General features: G+C 41.2%; 2 protein-coding genes across 2 annotated transcripts in view; both read left to right on the forward strand.

Annotated features, from left to right (window-relative positions):
• The window catches only part of LOC128657074 (gastrula zinc finger protein XlCGF26.1-like), a 226,567-nt gene that overhangs the window by 131,039 nt on the left and 76,477 nt on the right, over window positions 1-19,051 (forward strand). The window lies entirely within an intron of this gene.
• Window positions 1-19,051, forward strand: part of LOC128657078 (oocyte zinc finger protein XlCOF7.1-like) — a 33,811-nt gene that overhangs the window by 9,703 nt on the left and 5,057 nt on the right. Inside the window, exons 3-6 of the mRNA XM_053711317.1 lie at window positions 529-588; window positions 792-939; window positions 5,149-5,247; window positions 5,379-5,459. Coding sequence (XP_053567292.1) covers window positions 529-588; window positions 792-939; window positions 5,149-5,247; window positions 5,379-5,459 — 388 coding nt within the window. The remainder of the gene's footprint in view (window positions 1-528; window positions 589-791; window positions 940-5,148; window positions 5,248-5,378; window positions 5,460-19,051) is intronic.

The following is a 19,051-nucleotide window of genomic DNA, read 5'->3' on the forward strand; positions in this document are numbered from 1 at the left end:
GTAGTAAAGGTGTAATCTATCTTTTTAAATAATAAAAAACAAAATCCGGTAGATTGTCCATTTAAGCTCACTCACCTGCACAACCCTCCAACACAAATCCTCTCCCCGCAGAAAAAAATATACTAATCCTAACACCCCTCCCACCATAAAGAAAAAAACCCACTCATAAAAAGCCCTACTACATGTCCTCTATTGCAAAAACTTACCCCAGAACCTAAAGGCCCCACTGCATGACTCCAACTACAAAAAAAAGGCTTAATACCCAAGTGACCCAGCACCAAAGGAACCTCCTATCAATCAAGGGCTCAACATTTTGCCCCCCCCCCCCATCACACCCTCTAAAAATGTTCTAGCAATGTCAATTTTCTTGAGCTCATGTTCTCAGTCTTTACCAGCTTTTATCATAGAGGTCCCACAAAATTATCCATTTATATTTTATTATATGTTTTGTTATGATCGAGAGAAGTAAACAAGAACTTGTTAGTCCAGGCAAATGAAGTCTGATGATCTTTCTCATACATATTATAGGAATACACCATTGTGAAGAAGAGGCTCTCCCACAGCAGCGTTCAACAGCTGAGCGGAGAGGTGAGTACTGCTGGGGAATGTGACAATATATCGGCATCAGGGCACAGTGACTCACTTTACTGACCCATCTGACCCTGTGTGTATTTCCTGCCTTTTGTCTGTGTCTCTGTATGTTCTCAGTAACATTATCCTGGCTCTGTCAGTAAAAGTGTGTGACAGAACCAGTCCCTGTGTCAGCGCTGAATCAGTTGTGTGTGTTTCAGGTGCCTATAAAGTGTGAGGATGTTGCTGTGTATTTCTCTGTGGAGGAGTGGGAGTATATAGAGGGACACAAGGAGCTTTACAAGGACGTCATGATGGAGACTCACCAAGCACTAAGGACTAAGGAGATCCCTGGAAATGAGAACTCAGGTAACGCTGTGTAGTAATAAATATTTCACTCAGGAAGTGCACAAAAACTACTGACGTGAGTGACGCAGAGCAAATCTACAGTAAATCCGTCATGTGTGATCTAATGAGCTGTCTGATTATAAACTAGTTTTATTCCCACAAAAATAATAAAAACACAGTTAAAGGGTCAAGAGGAATTACTGTTAAATCAATTTGTATATTCATTTATATATGTAATTGTTTAAGTGCAAAACGGATGCTTTGTTTTGTTCTTAATTGAATACAATTAAATATATATATATACATTGTTTCATATCCATTTAAAAGGACAGTATACACCAATTTTCATAATCAAAGTTTTTTTATTAAGGTATTTATCCATACAATATTCATAGCATTACATCTTGAATATTATTCTCACAATATGATGACAAACTGATGTAGAAATGAAAAACAAGAGAAAACATAAAAATAAGAATAAGATACATGAGCAACCTCAAGATTAACAAATCAAATTCCCCAGAAAGAACACCTGAGGTATGGCATAAATATGGTATATTATAATGCTAGTAAGTCACTCATATATACATTTCAGGTCTTACATTGATACCTTAGATTTTTTATATTTTATAGAAGGATACCCTAGTACCTCTTTATCCAGATACTCTGCCTAGTAGAGTGATACTTTAGTCTGGACAACTTAGAGTAATAACATTATCTTAAAGGGATAGTAATTTTAAACAACTTTCCAATTTACTTTTATCAAAAGGATTCCAAATAATGTGGCAGCAATGGTGAAGTCAAACAAGTTTATTTAGCACAGCAAACACATGCAACGTTTCGGGAACTCCTTCCCTTAATCATGCAATAAATGTACTTTTATCACCAATTTTGCTTTGTTCTTTTGGTATTCTTAGTTGAAAGCTAAACCTAGGAGGTTCATATGCTAATTTCTTAGACTTTGAAGGCCGCCTCTAATCTAAATGCATTTTGATAGTTTTTCACCACTAGAGGGCATTAGTTCACGTGTTTCATATAGATAACATTGAGCTCATGCACGTGAATTTACCATGGAGACAGCTCTGATTGGCTAAAATGCAAGTCTGTCAAAAGAACTGAAATAAGGGGGCAGTCTGCTGAGGCTTAGATACAAGGTAATTACAGAGGTAAAACATGTATAATTATAACTGTGTTGGTAATTAAGGGATTATCTATCTTTTTAAAACAAAAATTCTGGTGTTGACTGTCCCTTTAACTGAGAGATACAAGTTTTACTATAAAATACAACGTAGCAGATTAATACCGCTGAGATATTCACCATAATGGGTGAATAAAGACTAAGTAATAAAGAGTATTGTCTCTGTTTTAAGGAAAATCTTAGTAAAACGGGGGGGGGGGGGGAGGGGGAGGTAATACAGCGGTAACTATATAATGAAAAATAAAGAACCTAAATACCTAAATTAGTTATGGCTTTAGTTATTGGGTGCTCCACTGAGTATAAAAAGGGAAGCTCTAAATATATATACGGTCACTTTAGAATCTTAAAGTACTAGAGAGGACAATGAACTGGTATAGAAAAACTTCACACAAGCTGACTGCATTAGACTATTTAGGAATAAACACCTTGATTAACAGAATTCTGGATTAGAGAGATACTGTTTGGTGAGGCCATGTCCCCTAAAGCAGGATAAACCTATTGGAATCTCTCAAAAATACATATTGAAAGCTATTTTATACGTGCCATGTTCATGTATAGGAGTCTCCTAATGATGTTGTGTAGCCTTATAATAAGCAGTCCTCATATACTTGCACTCCGTTAGGGTAAATAATGCTACATTAAGGAGTTAGAGATTCTGGCGTCTAAAAACAATACTAGGCACCACGTGTTAACATTGAAGATATTAAGAGTTGCATTTGGCATCACAGTGGCTGTCGTAAGTAGACATATAGTAGCAGGTAACAATATCTCTCCCATACAGAAGTCTATATAACTAGGACATCCCTATACATATCATTAAGTAATTAAGCACTTAGAGGGTGTACATTATGCAGATAGAATAACTATCAAAATAGCATTATCTCAATGACCTATAAAACAGTATAAGATAGGGTGAGATATAGGAGAAATGGGGATGTGGCTCATCAAGCTATAGAGATTAATTGAGTTAAATGTATTACAATTACCCTAAAGTAGTAAACTGCTGCAAGGTAAGCGCTAGGGTATTTATTATATTATGAGAAAGCATTGCTGACCCTACAACTAAGCTTCTTCCAAAACATCAAGTTGTGAGCCGGTCTACCACACAGACAATAATTATTCTCAGAGCTCTTACAAACATATTAGCACCCACAGACTTAGGATAGTGTAAGAAGGATTGTCTTGTCGCCGGCGGCTCAACATACATTAGTTTATACTGAGTTATTAGTGCTAATCTATTGGTTCTATAATCGAACAATACTTCTAAGAAAATTAGCAGAGCTCTAAAAGGCAAATATGTCAGGCAGCCAGCAATAACATACAGAAATATAAAAGTGCAAGGATAACTGGATATTTATACTCATTAAACTTTGCAAATTCTCATAATATACGTCACCACGAAAGGTAGATTTATACAACCTTAGGATCAGGGAAAGGAGGAAAAGAGTCTCAGTCAATCAAATATTAAGAGGCTTATAATGCAATTATATAATAAACCCCTAACTTTGGGGAGCAAAAATTAAATGGTTTCTTGAGTAACATATGTCAGTTGGGTATAACATCTAAACTGTGTTAAGCTATCCCACTTCTGCTCTCACATAAGAGATCTCAAACAGTCGTTGAAAGTTCTTGTTCAGGTTAGTTTCTTGGGGATGGCAGGTGGACCATTTTTTCTGGGAGTCATATACTGTTCAAAAGTCCAAGTCCTTCCATATAAACATGAGCAACGCTGTTTGTTCAGCAGAAGATGTGTAAAATGGGTCAGGGATGTGATCTTTCCGGAAATGTCACTTTGAGAGCTGGCCAGGAGCTCTCATATATATATTTATTAGACCGTCCTCTAGCCTCATATGACTCAGGAACAGCTGTGTCTCCTTCAGATTGAGCGACTTCAGATAGCTGACTTAGGGTTGGGGAATCAGAGGTAAACTGGCTGCTGTCATCTGACATTTCTACCTCTGATCTGTCCTGAAATGAGTGAAAGGCAGATCTGATCTCCAGAGTGAGAGCTTGCTAATGATGATTAAGCTGCGCAACAAGTTATTGATGGAAGTCTACATAGTGGATGGTACTTGTGACCGTTGGTGTCTGAGGCAATCAGGATATATGCATGTGTCTTACTCTCAGCAGCGTTGGGGGATTGCTTGATTTTTAGTGTATATTCACTTGTAGCCTGTGATCAATGTTACGGCAGGTCTGCAATGTGCCTGATTGAGCTCGCTGTCCTGTGCAATCACTCTGCTTAGTTACCTTGAGATCGGCGACCTCAGTGGCTGTATTCAGCTGTTATTCTGTCTGCTGAAGCGTAACTTCTCTGTAGTTGTCGATCGCAGGCTGGGCCCCTCTGGCAGAGTTATGTGGTGATCATGCTTTTATAGCGCACTTGGGAAATAGGTCTCAACCACGGAGTGGTGTGCAGGCTATCAGGAGATCCAAGTTGGTTACTCAGGAACAGCGTTCCTCTTTTGTTAGTGTTCACCTAACATTTGGTCCGCTTTTAGGCTGATGAGAAGCCGGTGAGACAGCTAATTAGGCTTTTGAAACACGGCGCTTCAAAGAAAAGCCGCCATCTTGTTGCGGTACTAGCTCCGTTCCCAGTATACACCAATCTTCATATAATTGCATGTAATAGACACTACTATAAAGAATAATATGCACAGATACTGATTTAAAAATTCAGTATAAAACCATTTAGAAAGTTACTTAGAAGCTCCCAGTTTAGCTCTGTTAAAAAGGTAGCTGGAACACCCATTGCAAGTGGGAAATATCAGACACGCCTCCTTCCTTTGCATATGAAAAGACCCTTTACACAAACAGGAGCAAGCTGGAGTAGGTATACATCAGTATTCTCCTAAAAGTTTGGGGCTTGTTTAGTAGTCTGAAAATCATAGCAATGTTATTTAAAAATAAACTATACATTTAAAAAAAAAAAAACTTTATGGGCTATATAAATGGATCATCTACAAAACATTTATGCAAAGAAAAATCTAGTGTATAATGTCCCTTTAACAAAACATTTTATTCTCTATTAGAACTAACAGGTCACAGAGATGAAAATCTAGACACAGGAGCACATAGAGAACTGGTACAGAATATTCAGCTAGTGGAGACCCCGTCAGACGTCTCTGCAGGTAACAGATCTATGGCAGAAGCTACTAGTAATGTTTTAAAATAATTGTGTAATATTACTATATAATCAGATTGTGTGAGATAACTGCACTTATATCCATATAACCATAAAACTAATTGTATTCTTTATTAGAACTAACAGGTCACAGTGTCCTAGACACAGGATCACATGGGGACCTTGTACAGAATATTCAGCCATCAGATGTCTCTGCAGGTGAGGGATCTATGTTATAAGCTTCACAGTAAGAAAACTCAGATTCTAAAATGTTTTCCCCCTATGTTAATGATGAGCCTTAGTACAGACAGATTGTAATAATAAAATCTATTTGGTTCACACCCCTACCTTGTTCTTTCTTTTCTCTCAACCTCTGCTTCATGTGAATAGTACACACACACACACGCCCTCTCTTCTCTTTCAATTTCGATTAATGTCAGTAGTACACACACGCCCTCTCTTCCCTTATTTCTCACCCTCTGATTTATGTAAATGATACACACATGCCCTCTTTTTCCTTCTCTCTCACCCTCTGCTTCATGTAAACGATACACACACACACACACATGCCCTCTCTTCCCTTCTCTCTCACCCTCTGATTTATGTAAATGACACACACACACGCTCTCTCGTCCCTTCTCTCTCACCCTCTGATTTATGTAAATGCTACACACACGTGCCCTCTCTTCCCTTATTTCTCACCCTCTGATTTATGTAAATGCTACACACATATGCCCTCTCTTCCTTCTCTCTCACCCTCTGATTTATGTAAATGACACACACACACACATGCCCTCTCTCACCCTCTGCTTCATGTGAATGGTACACACACATGCCCTCTCTCACCCTCTGCTTCATGTGAATGGTACACACAAATGCCCTCTCTCACCCTCTGCGTCATGTAAATGGCACACACCCATGCCCTCTCTCTCACCCTCTGCTTCATGTAAATGGTACACACACATGCCCTCTCTCACCCTCTGCTTCATGTAAATGGTACACACGCATGCCCTATCTTCCCTTTTTTTTTTCCTTCACGCTCTGCTTCATGTAAATGATCCACATGTGCCCTCTCTATCCCACTTCTAGTTCATTAAATGGTATTCTGAAAACTCTTATTTCTTTTATAAGATATGATGAGTCCACGGATTAATCCTTTACTTGTGGGATATTATCCTCCTGCTAACAGGAAGTGGCAAAGAGCACCACAGCAGAGCTGTCTATATAGCTCCTCCCTTAGCTCCACCCCCAGCCATTATCTTAGCCTACTCTAAGTACTAGGAAGTGAAAGAGGTGATAAAATATTAGTTTTTAATTTCTTCAAGCAAGAGTTTTTTGTTTTAAATGGTACCGGTGTGTACTATTTACTCTCAGGCAGCAGATGGATGAAGACTTCTGCCTGGAGGATGATGATCTTAGCATTTGTAATTAAGATCCAGTGCTGTTCCCACAGAGACTGAGGAGTACAGGAAACTTCAGTGTGAGGAACTTTTTCATTATATACAGCAGTGACGTATGTTCAGTCATTTTTTTCTGGAGAGACTGTATTTCAGAAAGGCTGACAGTATCCCCATAAGGGTAAGGGTAAGCAGTAATCCTAAGAGCTATAGAAAGGCATTACTAAGCTTGCATATGGGGCTAATTAAAAAATGGTTGACATTGAGTTTTGAATGTTTGTGGGCAAACGTTTTCTGAACTGGGAGTGCTGTTAACGTTTTGTGGGCAATAACGTTTTTTGGGCAACTTTATTGAGGGTACACTTGGCTTATTTCTCTTGTTAAGTGTATCCAGTCCACGGATCATCCATTACTTATGGGATATTCTCCTTCCCAACAGGAAGTTGCAAGAGGATCACCCACAGCAGAGCTGCTATATAGCTCCTCCCCTCACTGCCATACCCAGTCATTCTCTTGCAACTCTCAACTAAGATGGAGGTCGTAAGAGGACTGTGGTGTTTTAGACTTAGTTTATTTCTTCAATCAAAAGTTTGTTTTTAAATGGTACCGGAGTGTACTGTTTATCTCAGGCAGTATTTGGAAGAAGAATCTGCCTGCGTTTTCTATGATCTTAGCAGAAGTAACTAAGATCCTTTGCTGTTCTCACATATTCTGAGGAGTGAGGTAACTTCAGAGGGGGAATAGCGTGCAGGTTTTCCTGCAATAAGGTATGTGCAGTTAAAATATTTTTCTAGGGATGGAATTTGCTAGAAAATGCTGCTGATACCGAAGTAATGTAAGTAAAGCCTTAAATGCAGTGATAGCGACTGGTATCAGGCTTATTAATAGAGATACATACTCTTATTAAAGTGTATTTTAAAACGTTTGCTAGCATGTTTAATCGTTTTTTATATATGTTTGGTGATAAAACTTATTGGGGCCTAGTTTTTTGCCAAATGGCTGGCTTGAATTTTGCCTAGAAACAGTTCCTGGAGGCTTTCCACTGTTGTAATATGAGTGGGAGGGGCCTTTTTTAGTGCTTTTTTGTACAGATAAAAATACTGACCGAGACATTCAGCTTCCCTCTGCATGATACAGGACATCTCTGAAGGGCTCAAATGGCTTCAAAGTCGTGTTTGAGGAGGGTAACAATCACAGTAGACTGTGGCAGTTGTTGTAACTGTGTTTAAAAAACGTTTTTGTCATTTATTATTCTGTTTTTGTTATTAAGGGGTTAATCATCCATTTGCAAGTGGGTGCAATGCTCTGCTGACTTGTTACATACACTGTAAAAATTTCGTTAGTGTAACTGCCTTTTTTCACTGTTATTTCAAATTTGGACAGAATTTGTGTTTCTTAAAGGCGCAGTAACGTTTTTTTATATTGCTTGTAAACTTGTTTTAAGTGTTTTCCAAGCTTGCTAGTCTCATTGCTAGTCTGTTTAAACATGTCTGATACAGAGGAACCTACTTGTTCATTATGTTTGAAAGCCATGGTGGAGCCCCATAGGAGAATGTGTACTAAATGTATTGATTTCACCTTAAACAGTAAAGATCAGTCTTTATCTATAAAAGAATTATCACCAGAGGGTTCTGTCGAGGGGGAAGTTATGCCGACTAACTCTCCCCACGTGTCAGACCCTTCGCCTCCCGCTCAGGGGACGCACGCTAATATGGCGCCAATTACATCAGGGACGCCCATAGCGATTACCTTGCAGGACATGGCTGCAATCATGAATAATACCCTGTCAGAGATATTATCTAGATTGCCTGAATTAAGAGGCAAGCGCGATAGCTCTGGGGTTAGGAGTCCTGGAACAAGGGCAAGCAGGCCAGAAAACCTGCTGCTGCCCCCAAGACAGCATGAAGGAACGGCCCCCTATCCGGAAACGGATCTTGTGGGGGGCAGACTTTCTCTCTTCGCCCAGGCGTGGGCAAGAGATGTTCAGGATCCCTGGGCGTTGGAGATCATATCTCAGGGATATCTTCTGGACTTCAAAGCTTCTCCTCCACAAGGGAGATTTCATCTTTCAAGGTTATCAGCAAACCAGATAAAGAAAGAGGCATTCCTAAGCTGTGTGCAAGACCTCCTAGTAATGGGAGTGATCCATCCAGTTCCGCGGACGGAACAGGGACAGGGGTTTTATTCAAATCTGTTTGTGGTTCCCAAGAAAGAGGGAACCTTCAGACCAATCTTGGATCTAAAGATCTTAAACAAATTCCTCAGAGTTCCATCATTCAAAATGGAAACTATTCGGACCATCCTACCCATGATCCAAGAGGGTCAGTACATGACCACAGTGGACTTAAAGGATGCCTACCTTCACATACCGATTCACAAAGATCATCATCGGTTCCTAAGGTTTGCCTTTCTAGACAGGCATTAATAATTTGTAGCTCTTCCCTTCGGGTTGGCCACAGCCCCGAGAATCTTTACAAAGGTTCTGGGCTCACTTCTGGCAGTTCTAAGACCGCGAGGCATAGCGGTGGCTCCGTATCTAGACAACATCCTGATACAGGCGTCAAGCTTTCAAATTGCCAAGTCTCATACAGAGATAGTTCTGGCATTTCTGAGGTCGCATGGGTGGAAAGTGAACGTGGAAAAGAGTTCTCTATCCCCACTCACAAGAGTCACCTTCCTAGGGACTCTTATAGATTCTGTAGAGATGAAAATTTACCTGACGGAGTCCAGGTCATCAAAACTTCTAAATGCTTGCCGTGTCCTTCATTCCATTCCACGTCCGTCAGTGGCTCAGTGCATGGAAGTAATCGGCTTAATGGTAGCGGCAATGGACATAGTGCAATTTGCACGCCTGCATCTCAGACCGCTGCAATTATGCATTCTAAGTCAGTGGAATGGGGATTACTCAGATTTGTCCCCTCTACTAAATCTGGATCAAGAGACCAGAGATTCTCTTCTCTGGTGGCTATCTCGGGTCCATCTGTCCATGGGTATGACCTTTCGCAGGCCAGATTGGACGATTGTAACAACAGATGCCAGCCTTCTAGGTTGGGGCGCAGTCTGGAACTCCCTGAAGGCTCAGGAATCGTGGACTCAGGAGGAGAAACTCCTCCCAATAAATATTCTGGAGTTAAGAGCAATATTCAATGCTCTTCTAGCTTGGCCTCAGTTAGCAACCCTGAGGTTCATCAGATTTCAGTCGGACAACATCACGACTGTGGCTTACATCAACCATCAAGGGGGAACCAGGAGTTCCCTAGCGATGTTAGAAGTCTCAAAGATAATTCGCTGGGCAGAGTCTCAATCTTGCCATCTGTCAGCGATCCACATCCCAGGCGTAGAGAACTGGGAGGCGGATTTTCTAAGTCGTCAGACTTTTCATCCGGGGGAGTGGGAACTCCATCCGGAGGTGTTTGCTCAACTGATCCATCGTTGGGGCAAACCAGAACTGGATCTCATGGCGTCTCGCCAGAACGCCAAGCTTCCTTGTTACGTATCCAGGTCCAGGGACCCGGGAGCGACGCTGATAGATGCTCTAGCAGCTCCTTGGTTCTTCAACCTGGCTTATGTGTTTCCACCGTTTCCTCTGCTCCCTCGACTGATTGCCAAAATCAAGCAGGAGAGAGCATCGGTGATTCTGATAGCGCCTGCGTGGCCACGCAGGACCTGGTATGCAGACCTAGTGGACATGTCATCCTTTCCACCATGGACTCTGCCTCTGAGGCAGGACCTTCTAATACAAGGTCCTTTCAATCATCCAAATCTAATTTCTCTGAGACTGACTGCATGGAGATTGAACGCTTGATCCTATCAAGGCGTGGCTTCTCCGAGTCAGTCATTGATACCTTAATACAGGTACGAAAGCCTGTCACCAGGAAAATCTACCATAAGATATGGCGTAAATATCTTTATTGGTGTGAATCCAAGAATTACTCATGGAGTAAGGTTAGGATTCCTAGGATATTGTCCTTTCTCCAAGAGGGTTTGGACAAAGGATTATCAGCTAGTTCTTTAAAAGGACAGATTTCTGCTCTGTCTATTCTTTTGCACACGCGTCTGGCAGAAGTTCCAGACGTCCAGGCTTTTTGTCAGGCTTTGGTTAGAATTAAGCCTGTGTTTAAAACTGTTGCTCCCCCGTGGAGCTTAAACTTGGTTCTTAAAGTTCTTCAAGGAGTTCCGTTTGAACCCCTTCATTCCATTGATATTAAACTTTTATCTTGGAAAGTTCTGTTTTTGATGGCTATTTCCTCGGCTCGAAGAGTCTCTGAGCTATCTGCCTTACAATGTGATTCTCCCTATCTGATTTTTCACGCAGATAAGGTAGTTCTGCGTACCAAACCTGGGTTTTTACCTAAGGTGGTTTCTAACAAGAATATCAATCAAGAGATTGTTGTTCCATCATTGTGTCCTAATCCTTCTTCGAAGAAGGAACGTCTCTTACATAATCTGGACGTAGTCCGTGCCTTGAAGTTTTACTTACAAGCTACTAAAGATTTTCGCCAAACATCTTCCCTGTTTGTTGTTTACTCTGGACAGAGGAGAGGTCAAAAAGCTTCTTTCCTTTTGGCTTCGGAGCATAATTCGCTTAGCCTATGAGACTGCTGGACAGCAGCCCCCTGAAAGGATTACAGCTCATTCTACTAGAGCTGTGGCTTCCACCTGGGCCTTTAAAAATGAGGCCTCTGTTGAACAGATTTGCAAGGCTGCGACTTGGTCTTCGCTTCACACCTTTTCAAAATTTTACAAATTTGATACTTTTGCTTCTTCGGAGGCTGTTTTTGGGAGACAGGTTCTTCAGGCAGTGGTTCCTTCCGTTTAATCCTGCCTTGTCCCTCCCATCATCCATGTACTTTAGCTTTGGTATTGGTATCCCATAAGTAATGGATGATCCGTGGACTGGATACACTTAACAAGAGAAAACATAATTTATGCTTACCTGATAAATTTATTTCTCTTGTAGTGTATCCAGCCCGCCCTGTCCTTTTAAGGCAGGTCTAAATTTTAATTAAACTACAGTCACCACTGCACCCTATGGTTTCTCCTTTCTTGTCTTGTTTCGGTCGAATGACTGGATATGGCAGTGAGGGGAGGAGCTATATAGCAGCTTTGCTGTGGGTGATCCTCTTGCAACTTCCTGTTTTGAAGGAGAATATCCCATAAGTAATGGATGATCCGTGGACTGGATACACTACAAGAGAAATAAATTTATCAGGTAAGCATAAATTATGTTTTTTTGGGTCTCAGAACTCACATGGCTAGTTTAAAACCGCTCTGGTGCGGTTCTTTGAGGCTGTAGAGACATCAAGTGAGATGGGCGGGGCCTATATTCGCGCCTCAGATGCGCAGTTGTTTTCACTCAGCAAGCAGCAAACTCCAACTCCTGAGGGCCCTTGTGGATGTTTTGGGTCAAATCAAAGCTTTAACCCCATATTTACAATCCCTGAGGGCAGGTAGGCGCCACAGCAGGGCAGTGGCAAGGTGTTGGGTGTTTTTTCCGGATTTAGGCCTTAATTCAATCCGGTTCGCACAATAAAGGGTTAAATGTTAAATTTTCTTGTGGGGCAAACTTAACTACACATATTGAGCCTGCTATCAAAAATTTTAAAAATGTGTTGCATTTTAAAGCAGTTTTGCAGAACGTGTATGCTTTTTTTCTCTTAAAGGCGCAGTACCGTTTTTTAAGATTGTTGTTTTTTTCACTAAATAAAGTGTTTTCATGCTTGTTTGTAGTCATTACTAGCCTGTTCAACATGTCTGACATTGAGGAAAGTCATTGTTCAATATGTTTAGAAGCCATTGTGGAACCCCCACTTAGAAAGTGTCCCTCATGCACTGAAAGGTCAATAAATTGTAAAGAACATATTTTAGCTACTAAAACTATGTCGCAGGAGGATTCTCAGTCAGAAGGGAATCAGGTTATGCCATCTAATTCTCCCCATGTGTCACAACCATTAACGCCCGCACAAGCGACGTCAAGTACTTCTAGGGCGTCTAATTCTTTCACCCTGCAAAATATGGCCGCAGTTATGAATACTACCCTCACAGAGGTTTTATCTAAGCTGCCTGGGTTGCAGGGGAAGCGCAGTAGTTCTGGTGTGAGAACAAATGCTGAGCCCTCTGACGCTTTATTAGCCATATACGATGTACCCTCACAATGTTCTGAGTTGGGGGTGAGGGATTTGCTGTCATGGGGAGAGATTTCTGATTCAGGAAAGATGTTCCCTCAGACAGACTCAGATATGACGGTTTTTAAATTTAAACTAGAACACCTACGCTTATTGCTCAGGGAGGTTTTGTGATGATTGTGACCCTATTGTCGTTCCAGAGAAATTGTGTAAAATGGACAGATTTCTAGAGGTTCCTGCTTACACTGATGTTTTTCCGGTCCCTAAGAGGATTTCGGACATTGTTACTAAGGAGTGGGATAGACCAGGTATTCCGTTCGCTCCCCCTCCTAATTTTAAGAAAATGTTTCCGATATCAGACACCATGCGGGACTCGTGGCAGGCGGTCCCTAAGGTGGAGGGAGCTATTTCTACCCTGGCTAAGCGTACAACTATACCTATTGAGGAAAGTTGTGCTTTCAAAGATCCTATGGATAAAAAATTAGAGGGTCTTTTAAAGATATTGTTTATTCATCAGGGTTTTCTTCTACAACCTATAGCGTGCATTGTTCCCGTAACTACGGCAGCTGCTTTTTGTTTCCAAGCTCTGGAGGAGGCTCTTCAGGTTGAGACCCCATTAGATGATATTCTGGATAGAATTATGGCTCCCAAGTTAGCTAATTCTTTCATTACAGATGCCGCTTTTCAACTGGCTAAATTAGCGGCAAAGAATTCAGATTTTGCCATTTTAGAGCGTTATGGCTTAAGTCCTGGTCTGCTGATGTGTCATCAAAATCTAAGCTTTTAGCTATCCCTTTCAAGGGTAAGACCCTATTTGGGCCTGAACTGAAAGAGATCATTTCATACGTCACTGGAGGGAAAGGCCATGCCCTGACCAAACAAAATAAATTTCGTTCCTTTCGAAACTTCAAAGGTGGTACCTTTACCTCTTCCCCTGCTGCATACACATCCCTATCCACAAAGGTCATCAACAGTTACTCAGGTTCGCCTTTCTGGACAAGCATTACCAGTTTGTGGCTCTTCCCTTCGGGTTGGCCACAGCTCCCAGAATTTTCTCAAAGGTGCTAGGGTCCCTTCTGGCGGTTCTGAGGCCGTGGGGCATAGCAGTGGCGCCTTATCTGGCCGATATCTTAATTCAGGCGTCGACTTACCAACTAGCCAAATCTCACATGGACATCGTTTTGGCTTTTCTAAGATCTCACGGGTGGAAGGTGAACGTTAAAAAGAGTTCACTTATCCCTCTCACAAGAGTTCCATTCGTGGGAACTCTGATAGATTCGGTGGACATGAAAAATTTTATGACGGAGGTCAGGAAATCAAAGATTTTAACCACCTGCCGAGCTCTTCATTCCATTCCTCGGCCGTCGGTGGCTCAGTGTATGGAGGTAATCGGACTGATGGTAGCGGCAATGGACATAGTTCTGTTTGCTCGCTTGCATCTCAGACCACTGCAACTATGCATGCTCAAACAGTGGAATGGGGATTATGCAGATTTATCTCCTCTCTTCTTTGGTGGTTGTCACAGGATCATCTGTCCAAGGGAATGTGTTTCCGCAGGCCAGCATGGGTCATAGTGACGACGGACGCCAGCCTATTGGGCTGGGGTGCAGTCTGGAATTCCCTGAAAGCACAGGGTTTGTGGACTCAGGAGGAGGCTCTCCTCCCGATAAATATTCTAGAACTGAGAGCAATATTCAACGCGCTTCAGGTGTGGCCTCAGCTGGTTTTGGCCAGATTTATAAGATTCCAGTCAGACAATATCACGACTGTAGCATATATCAATCATCAGGGGGAACAAAGAGTTCTCTAGCGATGATAGAGGTTACCAAAATAATTCAATGGCCAGAGACTCACTCTTAGTAAAGTCCAGCAGTATCCAGCACAAAATACCAAAGGTTCAAGCCCCAGAGACTCACTCTTGCCATCTATCGGCAATCTATATCCCAGGAGTGGAGAACTGGGAAGCGGATATTCTAAGTCGTCAGACTTTTCATCCGGGGGAGTGGGAACTCCATCGGGAGGTGTTTGCACAATTGATTCAGCAATGGGGCACACCAGAATTGGATCTGATGGAGTCTCGTCAGAACGCCAAACTTCCTTGTTTTTGGTCCAGGTCAAGGGATCCTCAGGTAGTACTGATAGATGCTCTAGCAGTACTCTGGTCGTTCAACCTGGCTTACGTGTTTCCACCATTTCCTCTCCTTCCTCGTTTGATTGCCAGAATCAAACAGGAGAGAGCTTCGGTGATTTTGATAGCACCTGCGTGGCCACGCAGGACTTGGTATGCAGACCTGGTGAACATGTCATCTCTTCCACCATGTACTCTGCCACTGAGACAGGACCTTCTGATTCAAGGTCCGTTCCAGCATCCAAATCTAGTTTCTCTGCGGCTGACTGCTTGGAGATTGAACGCTTGATTTTATCCAAGCGGGGTTTCTCTGAGTCGGTCATAGATACCTTGATTCAGGCTCGAAAGCCTGTCACTAGGAAAATTTATCATAAGATATGGCGTAAATATCTTTTGTTGTGAATCCAGAGGCTACTCATGGAGTAAGATCAGGATTCCTAGGATTTTGTCCTTTCTTCAAGAAGGATTGGAGAAGGGGCTATCAGCTAGTTCCTTAAAGGGACAGATATCTGCTTTATCAATTCTTCTGCACAAGCGTCTGGCAGATGTTCCAGACGTTCAGTCGTTCTTTCAGGCTTTAGTTAGAATCAAGCCTGTGTTTAAACCTGTTGCTCCACCATGGAGTCTGAATTTAGTTCTTAAACTTCTTCAAGGGGTTCCATTTGAACCTATGCATTCAATAGATATTAAGCTGCTATCTTGGAAAGTTCTGTTTTTAGTTGCTATCTCTTCGGTTCGAAGAGTTTCTGAACTATCTGCGTTGCAATGCGACTCGCCTTATCTTTTTTTCCATGCTGATAAGGTGGTTTTGCGTACCAGACCTGAATTCCTTCCTAAGGTTGTTATTAATAGGATTATCAATCAAGAAATTGTTTTTCCTTCTCTGTGTCCTAATCCTTCCTCTAAGAAGGAGCGTCTGTTGCACAACTTGGTTGCTTGCAAGTAAAACTTCAAAGCACGAACCACGTCCAAGGATTTCTGTCAAACATCTTCTTTGTTTGTTGTCTATTCTGGAAAACGTAGAGGTCAAAAAGCTACGGCTACCTCTCTTTCTTTTTGGCTGAAAAGCATCATCCGTTTGGCATAAGAGACTGCTGGACAGCAGCCTCCTGAAAGGATTACATCTCACTCTACTAGAGCGGTGGCTTCCACATGGGCTTTTAAAAACGATGCTTCTGTTGAACAGATTTGTAAGGCTGCGACTAGGTCTTCGCTTCATACCTTTTCCAAATTTTACAAATTTGATACTTTTGCTTCTTCGGAGGCTGTTTTTGGGAGAAAAGTTCTTCAAGCAGTGGTGCCTTCTGTTTAACCATCTGTCTTGTCCCTCCCGTTCATCCGTGTCCTGTAGCTTTGGTATTGTATCCCACAAGTAAAGGATGAATCCGTGGACTCGTCGTACCTTATAGAAGAAAAGTAAATTTATGCTTACCTGATAAATTAATTTCTTCTATGGTACGACGAGTCCACGGCCCGCCCTGTCATTTTAAGACAGATTATATTTTTTTTATTTTAAACTTCAGTCACCTCTGCACCTTTTAGTTTCTCCTTTTTCTTCCTGTACCTTCGGTCGAATGACTGGGGAGTGGAGCTATGGGAGGAGCTATATAGACAGCTCTGCTGTGGTGCTCTTTGCCACTTCCTGTTAGCAGGAGGATAATATCCCACAAGTAAAGGATGAATCCGTGGACTCGTCGTACCATAGAAGAAATTAATTTATCAGGTAAGCATAAATTTACTTTTTATTGTGAACTCAGACATTTAGGCCATTAATAAATATTAAATATAGGAATAAATTGGCATCTGGTACTTTGCAATATACTGTAAATATCCTTTTAATACGATGACAGTAGTGGAACATTATTTAATCTACAGACTGTTATATGTAAATTTTGAAGGGACATTCCGGTGAAAATTTAAAAGCACATAAATTAATTACATCTTTGAATAGAAACATATTAGCAATATAAATGTATTGGCAAAATTACCTATAGTAAAAGTTATCACTGTTTTAGTGTTGGCATTTGTCTCTGCTCGTGCATGTGAAGCATAGCTAGATATTCTCAGTGCACCAGCATTTTAAATACAGCAGCTGCTCAGGGCGCCTGCGGGGCTTGTATCATGTCAGCAATTAACAAATTGAGTCATTACCAGATGGTAAAACCACCTTTAGGTTCTCTGAACAAGTGCTGTGTTTGAAATGCTGGTGCACGGTGCATACTTAAAGGGATGCTAAACCCAGTTTTTTTCTTTAATGATTCAGATAGATAGAGCATGCAATTTTAAGTAACTTTCTAATTTATTCCTATTATCAATTTTTCTTTGTTCTCTTGCTATCTTTATTTGAAAAAGAAGGCATCTAAGCTAAGGAGCCAGATCATTTTTGGTTCAGGTCACTGGACAGCACTCGTGTATTGGTGAGTGCATTTAGCCAACAATCCCTAAGCACAACCCAGGTTGTGAACCAAAAATGGGCCGGCTTCTAAACTTACATTCTTGCTTTTCAAATAAAGATAGCAAGAGAATGAAGACACATTGATAATATGAGTAAATTAGAAAGTGGTTTAAAATTGCACGCTCTATCTAAATCATGAAAGAAACAATTTGGGGTTAGTGTCCCTTTTAAATACACATTTGAAACAGCAAAATTGCTTCTAATAAAAGCTATAGCTAATACACGTGTACCTCGCTCATACAGCGGGTTAGGGACCGGAGCCCCGCTGTACCTGCCAGTGCGTTTAAAAACTTGAAAATATGTTTGAACTAACATTTATAAGGGGTGCAATAGCGCTACGTTTAGTTTAACACTAGCACAGCACAGTATTTAATAAATACTGTACCTGTAAAATAGTGACAATTACTGTAGTATAATTTGCCAGACTATAGCACTGAAACACAGATTGCACTGTGATGCTGTAAACAGAGTGAACTGTGCATAACACAATGGTGCCAGTCACTTTTCTCGCAATCTCGCGAAGATTACAACACTTTTTTAAAATCCTTTAAGGTTGAACCTTTAGCTCCACAAAGCGCTGTATTAGCGAAGCGCTGTAAAGTGAGGTTTACCTGTACATCTATATTACAAAGATGCTTCTATTCAAAACTGAAATGCACCCATGTGGATTCTAATTTTGGCTGGAATGTTCCTTTCAGTTCTGAAATATGTTTTGGGTGTTTATGCTTCATACTCGTACCTTCAAATTTGCAATATATTTGAAATATTTAACGGAACATCTGAACGTACAAATCTAATAAAATTACATTTTTGATGTTATTGATCAACCTCAATATGCACCAAATATTAAAGGGACAATCTACTTTCTTTTTATTTTTGTTCAAAAAGATAGATAACGACTTTACTACCCATTCCCCAGCTTTGCATAACCAACATTGTTATATTAATATACTTTATAACCTCAGTTTACCTGTTTCTAAGCCCCTGCTGGCCACCTCTTATCTCGGTGCCTTTTATTAGCCTTTTACAGCCATAGAGTGCTAGTTCATGTGAGTCATATGGATAACATTGTTATATTAATATACTTTATAACCTCAATTTACCTGTTACTAAGCCCCTGCAGGCCACCTCTTATCTTTGTGCCTTTTACAGCCATACAGTGCTAGTTCATGTGTGTCATATGGATAACATTGTTATATTAATATACTTTATAACCTCAGTTTACCTGTTTCTAAGCCCCTCTTATCTTGGTGCCTTTTATTAGCTTTTTACAGCCATACAGTGCTAGTTCATGTGTATCATATGGATAACATTGTGCTCACTCCCGTGTAGAATGATAATAATTCTGCATGAACAGCACTAATTGGTTGAAATGCAAGATTGTGAAATAAATTGAGATAAGGGGGGCAATCTACATAGACTTAGATGCAAGGTGATCACAGAGGTAAAAAGTGTATTAATATAGTTGTGTTTGTTATGGGTAATAAAGGCATTGGCCCCTATTTATGAAAGTCTGGCGGACCTGATCCGACAGCGCGGATCAGGTCCGCCAGACCTCGCTGAATAAGGCGAGCAATACGCTCGCCGTATTCAGCATTGCACGAGCAGCTCACAAGAGCTGCTGGTGCAACACCGCCCCCTGCAGACTCGCGGCCAATGGGTCGCCGAAAGGGGGGTGTTAATCAACCCGATCGTACTCGATCGGG

The sequence above is a fragment of the Bombina bombina genome, chromosome 4 (assembly GCF_027579735.1).
Source record: "Bombina bombina isolate aBomBom1 chromosome 4, aBomBom1.pri, whole genome shotgun sequence".
In the NCBI taxonomy this organism is placed as follows: Eukaryota; Metazoa; Chordata; class Amphibia; order Anura; family Bombinatoridae; genus Bombina; species Bombina bombina.